The 22700-nt window shown below is 31.9% G+C and overlaps 2 protein-coding genes across 22 annotated transcripts in view; one reads left to right on the top strand and one right to left on the bottom strand.

Moving 5' to 3' along the window:
• Positions 1-293: 293 nt before the first annotated feature.
• LOC134240858 (protein spinster homolog 1-like) lies at positions 294-21906 on the bottom strand. Of its 11 annotated transcripts, none has more exons than XM_062722942.1 (14): positions 21686-21906; positions 14834-15004; positions 13035-13237; positions 11895-12046; positions 9593-9659; positions 9172-9308; positions 8627-8755; positions 6798-6993; positions 6521-6586; positions 5809-5907; positions 5534-5717; positions 4954-4971; positions 4581-4703; positions 1522-1658 (listed from the first exon to the last, which is right to left on the bottom strand). In XM_062722942.1, the coding sequence occupies exons 1-13, from the start codon at positions 21777-21779 to the stop codon at positions 4600-4602; spliced, it is 1620 nt and encodes a 539-aa protein (XP_062578926.1). In that variant the 5' UTR covers positions 21780-21906; the 3' UTR covers positions 1522-1658; positions 4581-4599. The 11 variants fall into 11 exon arrangements, with proteins under 11 accessions (XP_062578927.1, XP_062578926.1, XP_062578928.1 ...); XM_062722948.1 differs by having other exon boundaries at positions 1526-1658; positions 4643-4703; XM_062722944.1 differs by lacking the exon at positions 4954-4971 and having other exon boundaries at positions 21686-21905.
• LOC134240857 (neurofibromin-like) overlaps positions 18035-22700 on the top strand; it is a 39469-nt gene continuing 34803 nt past the window's right edge. For 10 of the 11 annotated variants that reach the window (XM_062722939.1, XM_062722938.1, XM_062722937.1 and 7 more), the window contains exons 1-2: positions 18040-18134; positions 19175-19318. In XM_062722939.1, coding sequence (XP_062578923.1) covers positions 18075-18134; positions 19175-19318 — 204 coding nt within the window. In that variant the 5' untranslated portion in view covers positions 18040-18074. Of the gene's footprint in view, positions 18135-19174; positions 19319-22700 lie in introns of all 11 variants that reach the window. The other variant, XM_062722929.1, reaches the window with a different exon arrangement.

The raw sequence follows: 22700 nt of genomic DNA, 5'->3' as shown, positions 1-22700 counted from the left end.
AAAACCAAATTATAAAACAGAAAAGAAGAAAATGTACGGCTTGACCAGAAAATTGAAGCCAAGACCCCTGCATTATTAGTCAGGAGCTATACCTATTGAGGTACCCAGGAGGATATACCTGTCCAAAACATTATAACCCCATATCTATCCTTAATGTTGCTGTTGCACAACACCAGCTGTTGAAATTAGCTCTAGTTTTCTTTTTACTGCAAAGGGTTTTTTAAAATAACCATATTTAATGACACTGCTCCTTTTCAAAATCAAGGTCATTTTGATGAATATCAAATATGAAGTTCATTGACAACAAATCTTTATTTGACAGATCAGCTGCCTGAGTCTTGTTACAATATGTGTAAGTACACATTACTTCCACAAAATTAAAATGTACATAATTTCTTTTAGTAATGAAAAACCAACATTTTTTGGCTCTCAAATTAAACCTATAAATAAAAAACATAGTGGATATTATAAGAATGATTCTTTTACATTTGCATGATCTAATACTGGAGATACATATATTAATTTTCCTTTAGGAAAATTATTCTTTTTGTACTTAATAATGTCATCTAGATATGTTACATGAACCATTTCAAGTCACATAGTATTAAAGTAGATCATCTGGTACTGTACTAAATATGTACCAATCATTTTAGAGTCATATTAGTATTAAAGTATATTGGTACTGAACTCAGAAATGACTCCAGCTTTATACAGATATTATCGTCATAAAAAGTGCATATAGAGGATACAATAAGAAAAAGCAGTTTTGTTATATGATTCATCAAAGCAAACTTTAAATATACAAAGTTAAATTAGTGCAAAAATTATTCGATACATTTAAGCAAGAACAAAAATAATCAAAATCTTTTTTTTTTCACTATCAAAAATACATGATTAATATTCTTATATGATCTAAAACATCGTTTATTTCACACGTGATGCAGAATCCACACAAAGAATATGTCACAGTAAATAATGATGTGAATTTTCCTCACAAACACCGCAAAATACATAAATAAAGTTACCGGCATAAGTCATTAGACTCTCTTCAATATTTGTACAAGTAATAATATTTCACAAATAAATAAATACAATGCAAGTGTGTTATCCTCTATAATGCAGTGCATTTTTTTCTAAATAATAAAAATGATTGCCTTTACAAAATCCATGGCACTAAAATATCAAGATGTACTGTTATTTAAAAGGAATATTCACAAACATAAAAATATTTCATACATATAAAATTTTTGTTGCACTCAGCCACAGAACCGGAAAGACAAGGTCAACCTGAGACAGTGATTTTATCCAATGTTGCTTCAAATAATGGAAAATTGAAAGATCATGCTCCAGAAAGATGTTGTGGTACTTGAACTCTTCCACTTACACCTCAAGTATCTTGCAGAGCCCTCGATGCTGAATTATTTTTTGACAAGGAATAACTGAATCATAACTAGGTGGTTGATTTTTTGTTTAGCCAGGTACACAGCAGTCCAAACCAAAATTACCTTAACAGGACAAATTTTTTGTCAGAATTAAGACTTATAAAACATTGCTGCGATCTGGATTAGCTTCAGTGATGGTATCATTCTCTCCCAGGTTTAAATTGGGATTGTCGAATCCACCATTAATGGAGACATTGTTTGTAATATCACCTCCCACTGAAAAAAAAGAATCAGTTACATCAAATTATGTGTAAAATCGGACAACTTTCAGTCTCAAAGCAAATACAGACAAAGAGGGGATATCCTCCATTCTTTGTTTAAACAATTTATCATTATATAGCTAGAGAATTTTTTTGAGGGGAGTAGACATCACAAATTGAGTAAAATATTAAAAAATGTCCAAGGTAAAGGACTTTTCACACACATTAAACATGGCCTATCTATGATTATAGATTTGCTGTAAAACTTCATTTAAACATATTCATATACTTAAACACATAATATGTTATTACTTTTACTTCAAAATACTGTAGAATTACTTTTTTCTGCGGGGTATTAATTTACGCTATGTACGCGGTCACAAATTTTCCGCCGAAATTAGACCCATCGAACTTAATACAAATATAAGGCATATAAGGAGAGTCTTAAATTTTCTAAAATTAATATATATTGCATCTACAGTAATAAAGAATTGTCTTATTAATAAATAAATATATTGCAGAAATGTTAAGAACCATACATAACATGCTTACACTTTGTGTTATATTGTTAATAATATTGTACATGTATAAGGAACTGTTAGGTTTATATTCAGAATGTGAAGATAAATAATAAGATTAAGTACCCAATAAAATATTGCAGCTACCTTAGTTTTATCAAGTAACAAAAAAAAAAAAATAATAGTACATGTAGTGTCCTTTGTTTTGTTCCATTATAAAAGCCAGTGTTATGAAAGCATTCACAAAGATAGTTTTCAATTCAAAAATGCATGTTAAAAATTACTAGTATGCATCTATTTCATGTTCTTACATTATATATTGATTTTTCAATAATTCACTGATCATAGCCAAGCTTGTCTTGTCTCCATGTCTTTCAGATAAAGCTATCTTTAACCCCTTACATGGCATATACGCATTTCTACGCTTCTGGCTTGAAAAACGAGTACAGTGTGAAAAAACATTCATAACTTCGTTAATACTGCAAATATCAGAATAAATCTTGCACCGTTGGAAAGAGAAAATAATTACGATACAATAATATACAGAATTTTTTTTATTTGTTGTACCAATTTTTTGCTAGCTTGAGTTAAACTTTGCACACTATTTGAGCGATTTTGACATTATCGAAATCAATCTGGGGGTAAAATGTTATATGTAAAAATGCTAAATTCTGGTGATAACCTCACCCCCCCCCCCACCCCCTCCAAAATGCTTAAAATTGGTTTGTAAAAAAAATTGTACAACATGTTCATAATTTTCAACACAAAACTAAAATATTTTTTAATATATTTAAGTAGGCAAAAAAAAAAAACTATAATGAAACTCATTCTTAAATAAATGGAAATTCCAGCATGATTATGGTGTGTTTCGTTGCCATGGCAACTAAAATGATATTTTTACACTCATTTTCAGAAACTACACAATACCTGCTTTCAGAATATACATACATCAGTATATACAAAAATAACAAGAAATACCCGAAAAAAATGCATTGAAATCTTAATATCAGTTTGTCTAGAAATGCTTAAAATCTTTGCCATGGAAGGGGTTAATTAGTCATTCATACATTAAATTTCTTAATGTGTATGCACTGGAAAGTTTCACACAATATTTGGAAGGAAACTTGGGAAGAAACTAGAAGTCCCTGAAGAGACTCTAGCTCTACTGGTTTGTATTTTAAGTGGAAAAGTTTTATCTTAGATTTAAATTTACAAACTTAAGTATCCTGCTGGCTTATAAAAAATGATTTATGCCAAAAAAAAAAATTGTTTAAGAGACAGAAAGACAGATGGTCACTTTACCAAGCATTAGCTGGCCTTATTGTGTGGTGTGTTACAATCCTGTCCAAACCTGAAACAGTGTGGACTGAATCTATAAAGTAATGGGCATTTCTATTGGAAGCACCTCGCACACATGCAAAGCAATGCAAAACTTTACCCTCTCTAGTTTTACATAAAGAAATAAAAATAAATGCATGATGTACATACACTGTACAACCTTTTCAAAGAAATCATATATAAAAAACAAAAAGGTAAAAAATAAGAGAATATATATAGGTACAAACCCTGCTTTACAGGCAAAATTTCTATTCAAAAAGTGAACATAATTAAATTTTCAGTTTATATTTCTACAAATCACCTCTCTAAGCAAATTAAGATTAACATGTGAATAAAATGTGCATAATGAACTGAACACATATGAGATAAGAAATAACTCAATTCTTATAAATGAAGTGCAGGTCACCAACAACATTGCTGACATGATGACAGAACTAAAAGAAAAGGACTTTAATGTTCTGGTACAGTGACACAGTGTGTTACAACACCTACAGAAAATGAAAGCAAAAGATTAGTCTCTTCTACAAGTGACAAGTCAAAGACAATATTAGTTCATGCTTTCAGGACTGCTATTATATTTATGAGTGTTTTTATAAATTATAGATTTATGGCCTTCAAAATTACATATATGTATATGATGCAGTAAACCAACTGAATAGGAAACATGTTTCTATTTTATGTTGTTTTTTTGAAAATAAACTGAAATGGTATACATGTATTTTTACGAAACTTTTTTTTTTTTAATTCATAAATATAATCACAATCCATATTATCACTGCAGTAAATTGACTCATCAATATTTTAACTCAATCCAAAAATGCCATTTCAGATAAGTTTACTAAACAGTATTTCAACCTGGGGGAGAAACTCAAAACAATTTCAACTGCAGGAAAATTAATTTTTCAGTACTCAGGTAATGCTGAAATAGATCCTGCAGTATTTCAGTACTTGCAATACTTTCTATAACTTTTTACAAATGCAGGGTCGAGATACTATGATTATAATGATGAATAAATTTAGCAGTGTAATTGTTAGTATGTGAAACACAGCAAGTCAGTTCAGAAAACTCTGGAGAATATTACATTAGTATTTGATCTTGATTTATGCAAAGGGTTGTAATCCATCGAAGTCCTCATCATCTGACCTTAAAATTGGCTCAACATCGCTATCATCCTCGGATATATCCTCGTCAGAATCCCTTAGTCCTGTATACATAATCATTAAAGTCTTATGTTTTAAACGAAAAAACACAAGGTCAAAATATTAATCATGATCAAGTAATTTGAACTACCAGTAGTGTGACAATTTTTCATTCTTTAATATATGATATTGATACATGTTTTAAATAAAGACTTTCAGTTTTTAATTAAGTGTGTTACAAAAGATGGAAGCTGTCAGTTATCAGTAACATGCCCTGTGCATTCGCAAACAGATCAATTTTAATTATATTCTTACCCCAATATGATGAAGAATCTATACATACACACAATGTACATACTTAGTTCATATAAAATGATGAATAACAATTAAAAGCAGAGACAATCAAATACTTTGGACTTCACCTCCACTAATGTTATCTGCAAGCACATGTAGTCATAAAATATATAACATAAGTACTACCAAATTAATTTAGGCAAAATCAGTTAATTATATGCAAGTCCTCACTATGGGTCACTTTGTAATACCTTAGACAGTTTCACTTGCAGCATCTTGTTAAGCGTGTTGGTTAGAATAATCAAACAAGTCTGGTCAAGCTAAAAACTATTACTCGCCAGTTGGGACTTGATTTGACCCAGAAACTTTGATTTCAGAGCCATTTACCAGGAAAGACAATATACACCTAGATCATTTACATTTTCCATTGCAAATCTGGTGTTGTCAACTCCCTAAACTCATTTTAAAAATGATTAAACTACATGCACATTAAAGTTACTCATGATTTTATTCCCTGTTCATTAAATATTCCAAATAAACCTTCAAAGACATTTCAAAGCTACATTTTTCCATTCTTTCAGTAAGAAGTGAGACACTTTACCTTTAGTGACTCTTTCAGCCTTCTCCCTATCCTTCTGTATAAAGAGAGCTGTGGCTAAAAAGAAGGCCCCTCCTATCACGCAGATAAACGGTGTCACGTAGAAAGCGTTTCTGAGAGTGTCGGACTGCACCGACGGAGACTTCCTCCTATCTACTGGGTACCCATGTCCTAAGGCATCAGAAATCTGCAAAGAACAGAAGACATAATAGGTCTCTAATCAATGCTTAAACAGTACATTGTATATTATTCTGTGCCTAGAAATATGAAGTACGTACCACCCCAATCAGGTACGGACTTCCCGCGTCCCCTAGGGCATGTGACACCAGAATCTGTACGGCCTCGGCTGTTGAGCGTCGCGTAGGGATGACGACATACTGAAAAATGTAAACAAGGAATCATATTTACTGTATACACACTCTCTTTATTTTCTCTTTTTAAGAAAAGGGAACTCACTCATCACCCCATTAGACCTCCATTAAAAGATATATCAATTTTGTGTTTTTTTTTTAAGAATATTAATTTTCTTAAATAGTTCATATGTATTCATATTTTTTAATTAGTAAACAGTGTACAGAATATATTAAATCCTTTACAACACTTAATGCCTTTAAAAATGTGTCTTCCTGCATTTAAAAAAAGACTGATGACTTCTTTCCCATTGAAAAGGTTTGAACAGCTCTCATAGATGTCTTTTTAATGTTCTAATTACTAATGCATGTACAGATATAAAGTCAACACAATTTTTCTCTTTCTCAAATTTTATTTTGCTTATCTAGCAGATATGTTCAGAATTCAAGGACTTAAGTAGAGTCTAGATAAAAATCCAAACCTATACTCTCAAATTTAAGCACTTTTCCATGACTTTTAAGTAATTTAAAGCACTTTTCAGGGACATGGGTTAAAATTCAAGCACTTTCCATGGTCTGTACAAATTAACCCTGTTAAATGAGATCAAAGAAATCAATGTTATTGTTGTTTGATATTTACCAGTAAAATATCTGCTATGATGGACCAATTCAAACAAAGGAAAGTTTCTCCAAAGAATATAAGGGCCTGCAAATAGGACCAACAAATTCTACATTGAATAATTTTAATATCATAAGTAATATAGCAAGACATTTATGAAATATGGTAAATCATTTTCATTTGAATAAATAATCATGATTCCAAAACATTGTAATGCAAATGTGTTACTATATTACATCATATTTTTCAAGATTTTGTTCAACAAATAAATTATTGATAAACAATTCAAACATCTCACCCATGAAGCTGGAATGTGGTGTTCTGATAACCAAAGACCAAAAAATAGGAAAGGTGTGCACATCAGCAGACCAAAAGCACAGACTAGGGGATCAGCACGGGGATTGATTCGTTTATATCGTCTTGAGGCCTCAGCACCCAAGGCTACTCCAATGAAGCCAGCAGCCACTGTGATGCCTCCAAATATGAAAGCAATGCTGAAAAGATACTATCTAGGTGTAGAGGCTAATATTTAAAGGCAAAGTCTAATGGCTATTAATGATTTTTGGATTATGATGAATTCTCTTTAATTTGGACCCCCTCCTCCACCCCATCCAAAATCCTTTATATGCTTAAAAATACAAGGAACTTTTAAAATTATATAAGCCTCTTATGTCCTACTATTAACTTGTCCTTTGTCATAGTTTATGATTTTATAGCAAATACAGTAAAACATGCTTATAACTGTCAGTGATGGATCATTTTTCTGCGCTATAAGCATATTTCTGTTAAGGGGGGACCTATGTCGTTCGACGTCAAAGCAGCGTTATGTGACGTCACAATAGCGATGTTTGTTTTTTCCCGCTGACTTTTGCAACTGTGATTATAGGCATAACATTGTTATTAATCAAAAACATACACAGTTTACAAAAAGAAAATTTTTCATCATTTAAAACAGTTTTATTTGATTTATGGAGTCTGTTAATATCAGAATTCTCTTCCTTTGGTTGATAATTATAGCAATTTCAGTTGTGAAGAAATACCTCTATGATATGCTGATATAAAAATGCAAAAAATATAAGATAAAATTCAGCAAAAACAGCGGCTTAAATTAGGGGAATATGTTTAATTTTATGATTACCATTAATTGTATTTTCTGGATGAAAGTAAGAAAAAAATAAGAAATGTACTTGTACCTATATTTACTTATTGATTTATAGTGAATGTAGATTTTATTGTATAAAGTCATTCCTAGGTTCTATTAGGTGTTTATTGTTGACGGGGAAGGAGGGGGGGGGGGGGGCAGAATGTTTGAAGGAAGAAGAAAAGAGCTTATCTGTTTAAATTATTTCTTATCAAAACAAAATACTCGTTTTTTTGCAAAATAGTTTTATATTCAGATGTTTGTCAGTGCCAACTTACGTTTTTTTAGTGCAGAAAGGTCAATATTTATGACAGAAGAGAACGAAAATTAAAAAAAAAAGTCATATTTCTCGTTTATTTTATCATAAAGGTATACTTTTTTCCTTTTTAAAATAAAGAAAGTGGTCATTTCTTTCAGAAAATATGAATTACAACATTTTCACACAAAGACTTTTTAAGATATTACCTGTTATACAAGTCGGAATTGTGAAAAATACGACAAGAAAAACGGGGTGATACTTACATTGTGCTCCTTTATAATTTTTCATGCAAGATGAATTACAATGAATTTGCCTTCATTTTAAAGATACAAGTCAAATAAACTAAATACCTGTTGATTTCGAATGTGATTTGACATTTTTGGTTCTTTTTATGCATATTTGGATTAGAACAATAATCTCTGAAAATGATATATTTTTAGCATTTCACACTGTTTTTGCACGTGCTTGTGTAAAAATATAGCATAGAGAGGTATTGTTTTTAATACCTAAAATTTAAGATCAAGTGGTCAGGAAAGAAATGTCAAAGTTTTGAAAATTTCACACAAAGACTTTTCGGACATATTTCTGTTAAGTGAATAATAAATTTTGAAGTCACAGGGAATGAAATCACTTCGCTGTAGGCATCAATTTTATAAGTGTGTTCACTATAACCGTGTTTTACTGTGCTGGTTACCACATCAAAGTGTTTTAAAGTTTAATCACTTACTCTCCTTCATCTGCATCCTGGCCCTGGGCCTTGATGGCATTATACATGTAGGATGGAGCCCAGAGGGCCAGAGCCCCAGTCACAAAGGCTACACAGGTGAAACCAAATGTTGACAAGACAAAACTCTTTCTACAATTAAAGTATTATAATACAACATTTATCAATTATCTTAATCAATTTTTTCAATTATCAAACAAATACTGTGGAATCATTATTGTTCGTGGGGGACCAATGTTTGTGGCTTTCATTGGTCTCCCTCTCCCACGAGTTTACATCCCACAAACATATTCACAAACATTTGTTTTATTATTAACGAAAAAAGAATGTTATCAACGAAAGTATGTAACCATGAACCAGGAAATTTTTGGCTACCCGCGAACATTGACCCCCACGAATAAAAATGATTCCACAGTACATTATCTAGACTAGTACATGCTGCAATTTAACCATGTGTAATTGGAAATGTATTTAACAAACTTGAAGTTTTCACAACTTTCAAAATTGAAAACAATACTTTCGAGTTACAAGTAAACAACTGATCATACGTTCTAGCCAATTCCTTGAGATCTTGTAGATATGATGAATTATGTAAATGAGTTCCCCCTTCTGCATGGCCTCTTTGAGGCTCTCTCAAAACAATAAATATCAAAAGTACACAGATAATTCCTAGGGCTGGAGTAAACTGCAAACAAAGCAGATATATTATTATTATATATTATAGCATTCAAACAACATTAGGTTTTTATATAAAAGTCATATATATATCAAATAACACTGCAGCATGTTTTTTAATTATCAAAAATATATATACATGCATAAGTATAAACATAATTTCTAATGCTCAACAACTTTAACACGTAATTAAGATAAGAATTTTATTAATCATGTAACCATCATTCAATGTAATTTTTTTTTCAATTTAATGAACTGTCTCTTTCAATAATTCATCTATAGAAATATACCTACTCTTAAAGCCCACTGCCATGCACCAAAGGCTTTGGCTAAATTTGCACCTACTACATAACCTAAACCACTGAAGAAAAAAAAAGAAGTAATTTTAAAAAAAATTGTCAATTTAAGGAGCTCAACTACAAGTAATACAAAGCTCACTTTGCCGATACTAAATTTAAACTTTACTTACAATTATGATTTATAATTTATAATTATGCTAAGAAGGCGCTTACATGATTCAATTTACCTCTTAAAAAATATCTGTAAACATATTACATGTATTAGTATTTTTTACTTGAATTTTGGATTTAATATATGTAACATTTGCCATGAAAACTTCACCAAATAAAATCTAAATCATAAAATTAAGCATTCATTTGATTGAAAAACACCCATGCAATCATGCATTATTAAATATGATGTTTATATTCATGCAGGTTAATATGATTTAGGTTTAGTATACCAACCCAGATCACATTAAAAAGAGTTAGAATATTATAACCCAGTAATATCATTAAAAATGTCCATGTATTTATAAAAAAAAAAATACCTACTCCAATATTAATTCAACATGGTGTTTTAACAAGAATCTTTGCAATCTAAACTTTCAACTCCCAAAAAATTTTGTTATTTCATTTAGTGTGAAAAATTGTCCCTATCGTTGGAAAATTTTGAACTGTTTACTGAACATGTTAATCTTTGCCCTAGCTAAAAACTGCAGCTCTCTGGTCTTTTGTCAGCCATCCCAATTTTTTCAGTCAAGGAGAGCTACAAATCTGCAGCAACCTTTAGTAATACCCAGAAAAGTTCAACTACATACGTTAAAAATATCTTTGTCCAATAGCATGATTAGTTTAGCTAAGGCCTATTTTAAAGTTGTGAACAGAGAAATGTATTTTTTAATCCCCCCCTTGATTTTAATCTCCTTGTTAGAAAATTTAACAACAAAAAAATTCCCATATTCCCCGTTCTCCTGTTTTTCAAGGGAGATAACTCCTACCTTCCCACAGGGATGGCAAAATAAAATATCATCAGCATTCTTGTGCGAAGATCTTTCGCAAACAGATCTGCGATTATGGTGGGTGCAATGGTAGAATAGCTGGCCTCCCCTATTCCCACTGCAGCCCGTATGAGAATAAATGCCCAGAAATACTGCAACAAAATTTCAAAAATGTTTAGACAGATGTTAATGATTTCAAGTCCCACGCTCCGTCTAAGCTTTAACCGCAAAGGATGTTATATATTGGGTTCCGGTTGGCCAGGGGTGGCTTTGGATATTCAACATGCAATAAAAATCTGCTTAAAAATTGAAAAGTTAGTAAAACCTTAACTAAAGATAATATGCAAGAAAAGGTAATGAATATAAGAATTAAGTAGCAAAATCAAACATAAATGGAAGCTTCATGGCCAATAAACTGAGACAAGGATAAACCACAAAACAGTCTAGCATTGTTTGCACGTGATTAGTTGATTGGGCACAGCCAATTATATGGTTTCAAATTTAAATGTACTGGTATGTGTAAAATGCATTTTTTTAAAGGAATTAATACATTTTGTTTATTTACCCAAAATATCAAAACATAAGGTAATCTTGTCAATAAAATATATTCATACTTCTGTTACATTTACACAGTGATCAGCAAGGCTGCTAGAAAAGAAACGAATCTAAAATAATTTTATTGATTGTTTCAAAATTTTTCAAACCAGGAGTCTCTGATCAGACAGTAGCTCTATTGGTTTGTATACTTATAATAAAGGAAGAGAAAAGTAGCACTTGGACTGAATAAAAATCCTTGGTTTAATTTCTTTTTGAGGCAAGTTTTATTACTATAAAACTAAACTGTAGTGGGAGTAGCCTTTTGCAAGAATTTTACAAAGGTTTCTATTTTTAATATCCATGGCAACACCATTCATCATAGTGAAATTCATGAATGTATCTCGATCAATGTAGCAATAATTTCCCTATTAATTAAATAAACCCCTTTTACGAGCACCTGTTAAAATTCAACAGCTTCATAAAGCAACTGTGGCACTCTATTTCTTATGGAAAATAATCATTCTTTGATATCTAGAAGGAATAACTTTGTCAATTTTCAAAAACCTTCTTTAACAGCGCAATAAATTAAGCAGAATCATCAAAATGATAATTTAAAGGCTACATTGCCCACTCAATTAATGTTTACAAACAATAAGAGTGTTCAAAGAAAATTATTGTTTTAGTCTTAATAGCACAAGGAAGGACAGATAAACACAAACACACACACAACACACAAAACAGGGGTCTATTAAACTGGTTCTTGTCCCCCAGTTGACCTACCTGCCCACTGGTATAGCAAAATAGAAGAACATTAACATCCTTGTTCTGGTCCCCTTGACAAACATGTCTGCTATAATTGTTGGGGCTATGGTGGAGTAACTAGCCTCCCCTATGCCTACTAAGCCTCGAATTATTAAAAATATCCAGAAATACTGTAACAATTAAAAAAGAAAACAGTTTATTAGTTTTCATATCATTATTCATATCTTCTATGGGGCCATGATGTGCTGAAAGCAGAATGAAATATTGTATGCTGCTAAAATCTAAAATGAAAGAATTTTATCAAGTTCATTTCACGCTGAAAGAGAAGGCGCATTGTTTTAAAAGGAACATTATCAAATGAAGCAAACTGATGACTTTCTATCAAAATGGATTACTTCTTCCTGTAAGGATTTCTTTAATCCCGTACTTTGAAAAGGACATAATAATCCATGTCAAATGAGTGTACAAAATGTCAAGTGTTCAATGAAACTAAGAGTTAGGGGTTTATATATTCATTACATGTAACAGACACAAAACAGATGACTGTATGTACGATAAGTTTTTCTCCCCTCTCTAACAATTATGTCAAGTATGCACTTTTCAAATTTGCAATACTATCAACTTAAAAGTTTCTTTTGTTTGTTTGTGTGTGTGTGTGTGTGTGTTTAATATCTGTACTAGGTAAAAATTTGCTTGGATTTATCTTTTATTTTTCTTTAGGAGACAGATGTCCTTCTTACAATCTCAAAGCAGGGGATGTTTGTCTCTGTGTGAAATTTGATAGTCTATTCATTGTTATCATAGGATTTCATTATGAAGGAATATAACCCATATTTTTCTAGCATATCGATGTATAACAAACAAAACATTGGCAAGTGTAAATGTGTAAATGATAGAACTACAGGTGTTGACAAAGAGTTCATATCAACAATCTTTTAGTCCAAGTTAGTGGGCATTACATTTTTATGTAAAATGAAATTCAGTAGAAAAGGGTAAACAAAAAGCATAACTGTAAAATATTCATTTTTTAAAAAGGTGGAACGGTGTCTAAGTAAGAACCTGAAATTAAATTTCACCATGTCTGCTACAGTCAAACCAACAACCCCCACCCCATGGAATTTCAAAAGAAAAATATTAAACCCTCTGAGAAATACTTACGTCTTTTCCAATGAAAGACCCTGACAGGGTAAGAAGTGACCACAGCGTGATTCCTCCTCCCATGATAAACTTCCTATTATAGCGGTCACCTAGGTAACCAAATATTGGAGAGAAAATCATATAGCTTATAATAAACACTGTCTGTATAAGCCCTGCTTCTGAGTTTCCAATGCTATAGTAGTGCTGTATGTCCACCAACACACCTACAACAGAATAGAACAAAATGAGATACTGTAGATCTGAAGTACTTTTTTCCATAAGGTATAAATTTACGATATGTAAGCGATCACAAATTTTCCATGGAAATTTGTACCATCGAACTTAATGCAAATATAAGACATACAAGGAGAGTCTTAATATACTTGCGTAATCTTATACCCGCGGATTGAACAGATATAAAAATTCCGCTGAATTATGACCCTGTGGAAAAAAATACGTCTACAGTAAACCAAAGCAAACATTATTATTTTCTTTTTTTTTATATAATTCTTACATATATCCACAATCATGTTTGTAATAATATGCTATTCTTTTTTCTCCAGTTCAATGTATACGTAGTTATAGCAAAACAAGAATATATATTTCTACATTTCTGAAGCCTTGACCTTTTCCCGAATAATCTTGAGTTAAGGTCAGGACATAGCACCTCACAAAAGTTGCTGATACATGTTGATGTAGTACATGTACAATAATGTAAGATTTTTGTACCTTTAACCTTGACATTTGCTAAAATAGCATGATTGTCTAAAGGCTCTTAATTTCAAAATTATGCCCAAATAGGAAATTTTCTGGTTTTACTTAATATTTGCATCCTTTTTTTAGTATACAAGTTCAAATAATTTGAGTACTTTTACAAATTTTGACACAAAAATATTCAATAGTTTTAGAAATTAACTAATTATGTCCTCAGACAGCAAAGCAGTCAGTAATTTTCACACCCCTCTTAATCTTTCTTTGGTGTATAAAAGAAAGAAAAAACTAATTATTTTTCACAATTTCTAAGGTATAATAGTTATATAAAAAAAGTAGTTTCCCTGTTGTAATATGAGGGCAGCTTCCTTGTAGGCTTGTACACCTCAAATATTTAATAAAATTCATAATTTATCAGATTTCCATGTAATTGAGATATTTATTTTCTTAAAAATTAAAATGCAAATTTAATATGGAAATGGTAATTCCTTCATTTAACATTACAGGAGCTTAATAAGTGAACATGAATTCATACATATGGAGATTAAGCAAAATGTTAATTATTACACATAATTACCACTGGCTACCTTTCAGCCAAATGTCATACAAGAAATATTTAATTTTTAAGGAATATTTTGCCCTTCTTAAATATAAAAAAAGGAAAACAGTGTAAAAGATTGAACTCAGAATATGTAAAACTGCTTCATGCAAATAAAATGATGTTGTGGTATATTCTACATCATTCTGTCACAAATGACAGTTTTTTCTCTGCTTTCCTGTCTCTATTTCTGATCCCTTCCTTTCAGACAAAATAAAGTTTTTTTCTGAGCTTTCTTGCATGCTAAAATTCACGAATCCTATGATAAACATACTGAATGTTCACATGTCATGTCAAGACATTCATACATACAATTGCTGTGACATCGTACAATCATTTAATAGATTTTGTTTTAAAAGAATTAACTCCAAGTTTTTGGGATCTGGACTTTAGGACATAATTATTAAAGTTTATATATTCCGACATAATCCTAAGTGATTAAGTCTACTTGATCACTTTTCAATGACAATGAGGAAACATAAAGAATTGCCCCGTGCACATGACAACAAACCTGCTATGGTAAATCTGTCCATATAGTTGAGTAGATTAATAAACAATAACACAAACACCATAAAATAAGCTCTGGATTTGGAGATGCTGTCGTCCGCCGTGACCACGACGACTCCGGGGGTTCCCACGTGAGTTTCTGCTCCTTCATTGTTGCGGACAATCGGAGATGTGTCTGAAATATCAACAGGCATATCGTCTAACTGAACTGTGTCGTCGAATGGCGGAAGTATACGACTCATCTGTAAACATTTCAGAGATAATCGGTCAAAAACATTGAAAGCGACTCAGTGTCCTGTGATTCCTCAGAGTGGCTCTTGAATATTTTGTACTTTGAGCCCGACCCTATTGCGACAACAACCGCAGTAATAAAAAAAATATAATAATGCACAATATAGGACATACTTAATGTTGTTTATACTTATAAATCTAGATCAGGATAAATGAGAATACTCTAACCAGTGGGAGAATAGCATTGAGAGATTGAGATATTACAGATATTAGAATACCCGCGTTTATCCCGACGACTTCTTATATATATAGCTTTTTACTTGCATACGCGTGTATTTTATACTATGCTTAAATGGGGAGGAAATAAGCACCTCCCTCAAAATTTTAACCTTTGAGTTTCTTCCCCATTGTAGTTTTTCTACCCACACTCATCCTAGGCAAAGATCTCACCATAAGGTGTCGTCAGTGCCATTTTGAACTGTGCAACAAAACAGGAAGTGGTATTCGAAATGAATTCTTGGTAACTGTGATTAGATGTATAAAACAATGTATAATTTAAATTTACAGCGTTTAAAATTATCAAACTAACTAGGTGGTGTTTATTCGACGAATTTTAAAACACAATACATTACCTAAATATTGTATAACATTTTTAATTTTTAAACTTTCTTTTTTTTTCTCTCGTATGCAAGTCTTAGCTAAGAATAAAATTCAGAACTTTGCATTTTTTTCTTTTACTACAGGTTACACTTCACATCTTGTGAAAGCAAGGGGACATTAAACTCATTTGTCTGTCAGTTTCAGGCACGTAGCATCAGGAGGTGGGGGTGGATGGGTGTTTGTGTGTGTGTGTGTGGGGGGGGGGGGTCTGTCCCTTTTTTCACGACATTAGTTTTTCTATTCATTGAAAGTCCAGTGCCCCCCCCCCTTTTTTTTGGTAGCAGTATAGTCAAACAAGCTTAATATATGGGTAATGTAATGTTTGTGTAAAAAAGGTACAGAAAGATGGTTGATCTTAACGTTAGACCTTATTTTCAACAAAACAACGAAAAAAACTTCGGTGATTAACGTTGAATGACATACCAATGAGTGCTCATATTTGACTACAATCATTTTGTTTCAATTCACTAAATGGTTTTTAATAACTATCTAGATAACAAATGTGTGTGTCTATATAAGAAAAATTAAGCGAAAAACTTAATTCTGCTTTGTGAGAATATGTCAAAATTTTCAGCTTTTTTCTGCATTTTTTATTTATATTAGCACCACGACCGCAACTCCGAAGTCTCACTATAATAAACTCTAGTGACCCAATGAGTTCTGTGAACTTCAACGATGGGCGGTTTCGTGGAGGACCTAGTGGAGATCAGTATGGAGAGAGGGAGGGGGGGGGAGATGATGAAAGGAGTTGTACAAACACATAATACTATAACTATCTTTCCCTGATTCCCGTTAGGTCATTAGACTTAAGTTTAAAACATACAGTTTTCCGTGTTTGAAGTATAAGGCATAGGAAAAGAGTTTTCTTTGGAGATGCAGACCATGATACTGTAATACTGAAACCATGCTTTAGTAAAACTTCAATAGAGCCACAAACGTACGAACATGTACTGTAAAAAGCAGCTGCAAGGTAATGGATATAGAAAGTGATACATTTATTAATTTCAATATTGGTATACATGTATATATAGTTATACTTACGTAAGAAAGCGAAAATTCTCATTTCTAAATTAGTTTCTAAGGTTCACTTAATTGGAAAGTAGATAATCTTAATATTCTTGCTTTACATCTTTGATACCATTACTTTATTCCGGATTTCCTTTTTGGCCGTTTCATTTCCCTTTTTATGAACATTTCCTTCGTATTTTACTTCATATTTATTTATTATATACATATTAGTATACATGTATTTATTTCTGTATGCGCATCATATCATGTATCTGTTTTCTTTTTGGCATCTTAGCCGCGATATTGATATTATTTATATGCAGATATTTGAAAATTGATTATTAAAAAAGACACATTTTACTTATCTGGTAAGATAAATAATTTTTTGTTAAACGATCGATCTGAGACGTTAGGCGTAGCAGGCGTGGGTCCAGTGCAAAGCCCTGGTGGGGCGGGGGGGGGGGGGGGGGGAGCTCCTGGATTCTAGACTGAGATTTTGTAGGGTAAAAATGAAGTCTACCGAGTTGACATTTTTAAAATTTTCTCGACGAAACTATGATTTACGCTAACTTTGACAATTTTAGGGGGGATTTCAAGATTTTGTAAGCATGTGGAAAAAATGTATTCGACTCTTCTTTTTAGGTATTTTATTGGGAGAAATTTCACTTATTTCAGCTATCTTTTCAGCTCATAATAGATTATAGAAGTTGGAAAAAAAATAATTTAAATGTATTCAAAATGAAAAGACACAAATATCTAAATTATAAAATTAATTAATGTAAAGTTTGTTAAGAAAAATATTTATTAAGTTTGGTCCCTACACTTTTAAAACCGGTGCCAAAAGACTGACAAGGAGTCCTACATTATAAATTATACTGTGCATGGTTTTGTGTTCATACATAAGGTCTATAATGATCTTCATCGATGGAGAAAATGATATTTAGTAATTTATGTTCTTTCTTGTGTAAATTCCTTTTCAAATATTTTTTCCTGAAAAATTTAAGTGAAGGCACATGTCTGGATGCTTAATCAGCTGTTCATTTAGTCAGCTACACAACTAGGCCTATTCTAAACAAAATGAACCAAAAAATTGTAAACTCAATATTTCACCAACAATGTGTGCATACAGATATGTTGAAAATTGTGAAATTCCAATAAGGAAGGCTTATTTTCTTTACAAGAATTATGAAAAGTTCTCTATTGCGATTTTTTTAATCGAAAAAAAAAATTAAAGCCAATCAAGTACTGAGTATGCCCATATTTGGATAAATATATGCTAATGCGCATGCGCTAATAATATCAACATAAAAGAAAATGGCGACAAGATTACAGGAGTGTTAAAAATTATGGCAACACAAAAGCCCGGAGAATGGGTTCAGTCGTTGATTCAGCGATTTGACGCCCAGGTAATATCAATATTTACTCATTGTCAAAAATTATTTTTGCATGCCGCCTCCTTGTCGACAAAAATCTTCGTGATGTTTCCAGCATGAAATTTTTATGAATGAACGACCGACTCCACTTCAAGTTGAATTTGCATTTTGCCAAGGATCGTTGAGATGCTTCACATTGATTATTGTGGAGCAAAATAATTTTAACAGTTATACATTCTGCCATATGTTTGTTTGTAAAAAAGAATTCTGTGTTATTGTCTTAATTGTTTTGGCGTGTAATTATGATAAATTATGAATTAAAGCTAACTAAGGTGCGTATGCGTGGGAGTTAGTGGGATTGTGAGTCTGCATATATTTAATCGCAGGAAGTTTACATGAATGAAAACTACTCGACTGTAAAGAATGAAAAATGGCTTGGTGAATAGCAGTCATGAAATAATAAATACACATGATATGGATTCCATAAGATAAGAGTCATTAATGTTTTCTAATAATTCATTAAAAACCACATTGAATGAGATGGTTCAGCATTATGTATAGTTTGTAGTCACTCATACTTCAAGGCTAGTGATTTGTATTAAATCTTTGTAAATGAGGTGAAAAATGAATTTAATAAAATCTTTCTACTCATTTTCTTTCTGGATACATGATTTAAACTTTTTCAGAAATGTTTTTTATATGAGACTATAAAATATAAAACCTCATTACTTGTGTATAAAAGTACTAATGTCATGTTGATTCAAGCCTGTGTCGTATGCTTAAAACAATTTCAGTTTTGTATGAGAAAATGTTCTCAGATTCAGGAAATGTAGATTTTCCATTTCGAGTGATGTGTGCTTGTGAAATGCAGTAATTTTTATTGATGTTTGTTTGTGAAACATACTTTTTACATTTTACTTTTAAACTCTGTTTGTAACCTTGACCTATCCTTTTACTATAGTTACATCTGCATTGCTGATAAAAATCTTATTTAATATTTGGTTGAACAAGCATATAATAAAAGATAGAGAAAGAACTTGCCTATTTTCCTAACACAACCTTTTCATTTTCAGTTGCCCATCAAGACTGGACTACATACAACACAATCAATACAGAATGTGGAGCAAAATAAAGAATGTCTTATAAGTGTGTCCAAGCACAAATTCTCCTTAGTTATCAATGGGTTGACAAAAATCCTGCAGAATGTCTCGAGCATGGTAAGTCATCTTCCTCCATTACCTTTCCCCCTCCCCCACCCTCATCAACAGTATTTCAAAGAATACAGGTATACCTTAGTTATAAAAGAAGTTATAACAGGCAAAAATAAAAGAGAGAATTTTTTTGCCATTTTAGGGAGATGTGTTATTTGTTTTTTGATTCCTTGATCCACCCACAAACATATTAATCTTTTAGATTAACTGGTTTATTTTGTGCATTTGTTGAACGTGGTACAAGGTGATGTACATTCTTCATATTTATATATATTTACATTTTTTAGTACATGTAGTCATATTTTTAATCCAGGAAAATTATTTGGCAAAAATGTATCACAGTTCTGTGATCAAAATGTATATAAGCCTTTTTTTATTTAGAAATGCATGTGTCTACTGTTGATGTAAATTAGTGAAAGAAATGCTCACAGTTTATTGTATATTTTGATTACTAGAATTACACAATTGTCATTATTTTCATGTGGTGGGTTTTCTGTGGATCATAGCAGGTAAATAAAAGCAAAGAACACCACAAAGTTGAAAAGCAAATTAGCAAACAGCAAATCTGTATCATTTAAGCACACTAAAAAGCTGAATAGCAATAAGCAAACAGCAAATCTGTACCACTTAAGCACACAGCAAAGCTGTGTAGCAGATTAGCAAACAGCAAATCTGTTTAAGTCAAACACAAGGCAAAGCTGTATTGCAAATTAGAACACGGCAAATCTGTATCAGCTAAGCACATGGCAAAGCTGTATAGCAAATTAGCAAACAGCAAATCTGTATCAGTTAATCACATGGAAAACTGTTTAGCAAATAAGAACACAGCAAATCTGTATCAGTTAAGCACATGGCAAGGCTGTATAGCAAATTAGCATGCAGCAAATCTGTATAGCAAATAAGCACAGAGCAAAGCTGCATCAAATTAGTACACATCAAAGCATTCAGGGATTTTCCACACCATTTTGGGTATGGGGCCCAGGCCCTTACAATTGGGAATTTAGCGACATTTTATCACCTTTTACGAATTTTTTATTGCATGAGTTTTTCAAGAAATAAACACTTATAATGAATAAAATTGATTTTTACTTCATTATTCAGAACTATAATTCAGAGTAAAGATTAATTATTATGAAGTTCCCTCAAATTTTGTTCATTTCATTTAGATTTCAAACCTGACCATGTTTGTTTTACATGAATTTCGATCAAGTTAACTTTGTGGAGTTTTCGTCTGTTCACTTTTGGGAAAAATGGAAGGAATTTGCAGTTGGGAATGGGGCCCATATTCGGCCCTACACGGGGTAGTGGAAAATCCCTGGCATTTCAAATCAGCACACAGCAAAGCTGTATAGAAAATTAGTAAAATCAAGGCTGTATCAAATTAGCACACAGCAAAACTGTTTAGTAGACATTCATTAAACACTTGGGCAGGTTTTGAATGAGGTAGGAATGTTTAATTGATAGGATCTCTTCAACGGAAATGCAATGTAAACTTAGAGCTATGTTCAGTGGGGGTTTTTTTTGTTACTGAATGAATGCCAAATCATTTGATATCATCACTTTTTATAACAGAATCTATTCTGTGATGCAAAAGAGCAAAATAAAACTGATGAATACAGTGATATAACATTGTTTATACCTGTATATGGTGGCCGTGCATTTTTGCACAATGTCATTAATATTTTACTTGATTGTGTTCTTTAATTTGTGTTTCTTGCATTAAGTTGTATGAGAGGGGGTGGATGGGGGTAAATTAAATGGACTGACTAAACACTGTGGGTTCAGTTTGGTTTTAGTTCAGGACTCGCTGGTCAGGGGCCAGAGAATTTTTTTATCTGGGCTAGGACAGCTTTTTGGAGGACATGTGCCTCAGTGTTTTTATTATGCATAACAAAATTCATTCATAGTTGGGCTGGTTTACTTCGACATGGTTGTGCATCCAAGTTCTGTCATTTCTTGTTTTGTTAAGTTGTTGCACTATATTTATATACAAAATATGTCTATTACACTGTATTTTAATGATTTAGGGGATAGTCTTTTTAAAATCTACTGGCACAATGGGACAGTCGAGTCACTTAGTTGACCAGTAAAATTTCAAGGCAATAGCCTAAGTGACCAGTGAAAAAAAAAATTATTTCTAGCCCAGTTAGGAATATAAATCTCTTCAGTTTGAATGCACATTTAAGATTAATTCTCTTGAACATATCAGCAAGAAATTTTTGAACGAGTTGGAAGGCAGAGGAAATGGTGTTTGTAAATTCCTTTCCATACTTTGTAATTTCACTAAAATATATGATGTAGACAAAGAGAAGATAAATAAAACTCTGATACAATTGTATATAAATTATATTAGATAACGTTGTATTTACTTACAAGATTTCTTTTCATTTTTTACTGCCATAAGTTCCACTGTTGAAGGACTTCTTGTACTTGCTAATCCATTTTCACCATTTTCATTTGATTCCATATTTTTCCACGTGGGTATGAGAATAACCCTTGTTTAGCGTGGTGAGGGGAAATTTATCAATTCAGGCATGTTTGGAGTAGTCTCGATACCAGAATTTACGTTTGGGCCGGACGTGAGGCTTTAGAAGGGGGATAAATTGTGACTTTTGTACCAGTTGTACAACTGGCGAGATAACACACTTTATATTGATAATGACTGGGCCTTGTCATGAGGTGATTTGGTCACGGATGGCTGATTAGTTTCAGGGGCTTTGTTTTTTTGCTTTGGGCATACAAGGATGCAAATAATATCAATATGCATTTAAGCTATAATTTGTATACATTGCCTATCAGTATGAATCAATTGAGTTGGCTTGGGTCTTATGGAACATGTAATTAAAAATTACATTTGCGGAGTATTAAATCTCCACTCTGCCATCATGTACACCTTGAGAAAAACAGATTTGTTTACAAAATGTTTTTTGTACAACCAGAATCTGGTAACCTTTCATTTTGCTGTACCATTTGCACATATAAACAAGCATTGACCCAGTGTTGGATAACTATCAAAGACTGATAAGTTTTATGAATGGAATGGTTATAATTTAAAGTCCAAATGTAGGTCAGACAACCCAAACATGCTTTATTTATAGAAAACCCATTAACCTACAATACCAAAGAGTCTTTGAGCACTCAAGCATATGATCAGTTTATGCCTAGTCATGATGAATTGTTTATTTTGCACATCTTACAACATTTTTCCTTTTAATCAGTATTTATCATAACACAGTAGATTTATAATAGTAATCAGTTTACAGGAATCTCTCTATATGAATATAATGATTATTGTGCAGATTGATGATTCTTTTAAGAAATAAATTTATACAAAAAGTCATTGAAAATTTGTGAGAAAATAAATTCTATTTATAAAAAATAATTAAGA

Source organism: Saccostrea cucullata, unplaced genomic scaffold, assembly GCF_032062105.1.
Source record: "Saccostrea cucullata isolate Sc308-1 unplaced genomic scaffold, CSIRO_AGI_Scuc_v1 ctg247, whole genome shotgun sequence".
Taxonomy (NCBI): domain Eukaryota; kingdom Metazoa; phylum Mollusca; class Bivalvia; order Ostreida; family Ostreidae; genus Saccostrea; species Saccostrea cuccullata.
Note: the sequence above shows the minus strand (reverse complement) of the source record. Positions and strands in the feature narration are given on the sequence as shown.

What these genes read in the sequence shown, in the direction of transcription:
- LOC134240858 (XM_062722942.1), bottom strand. Translation starts at nt 21,779, where the DNA reads ATGGAATCAAATGAAAATGGTGAAAATGGATTAGCAAGTACAAGAAGT. An exon ending in CATGGCAGTGGGCTTTAAGA is followed by an intron (nt 9,309 to 9,592) that starts GTAGGTATATTT and finishes CTTTGTTTGCAG; the next exon opens with TTTACTCCAGCCCTAGGAAT. An exon ending in ACCACATTCCAGCTTCATGG is followed by an intron (nt 6,587 to 6,797) that starts GTGAGATGTTTG and finishes TCCTATTTGCAG; the next exon opens with GCCCTTATATTCTTTGGAGA.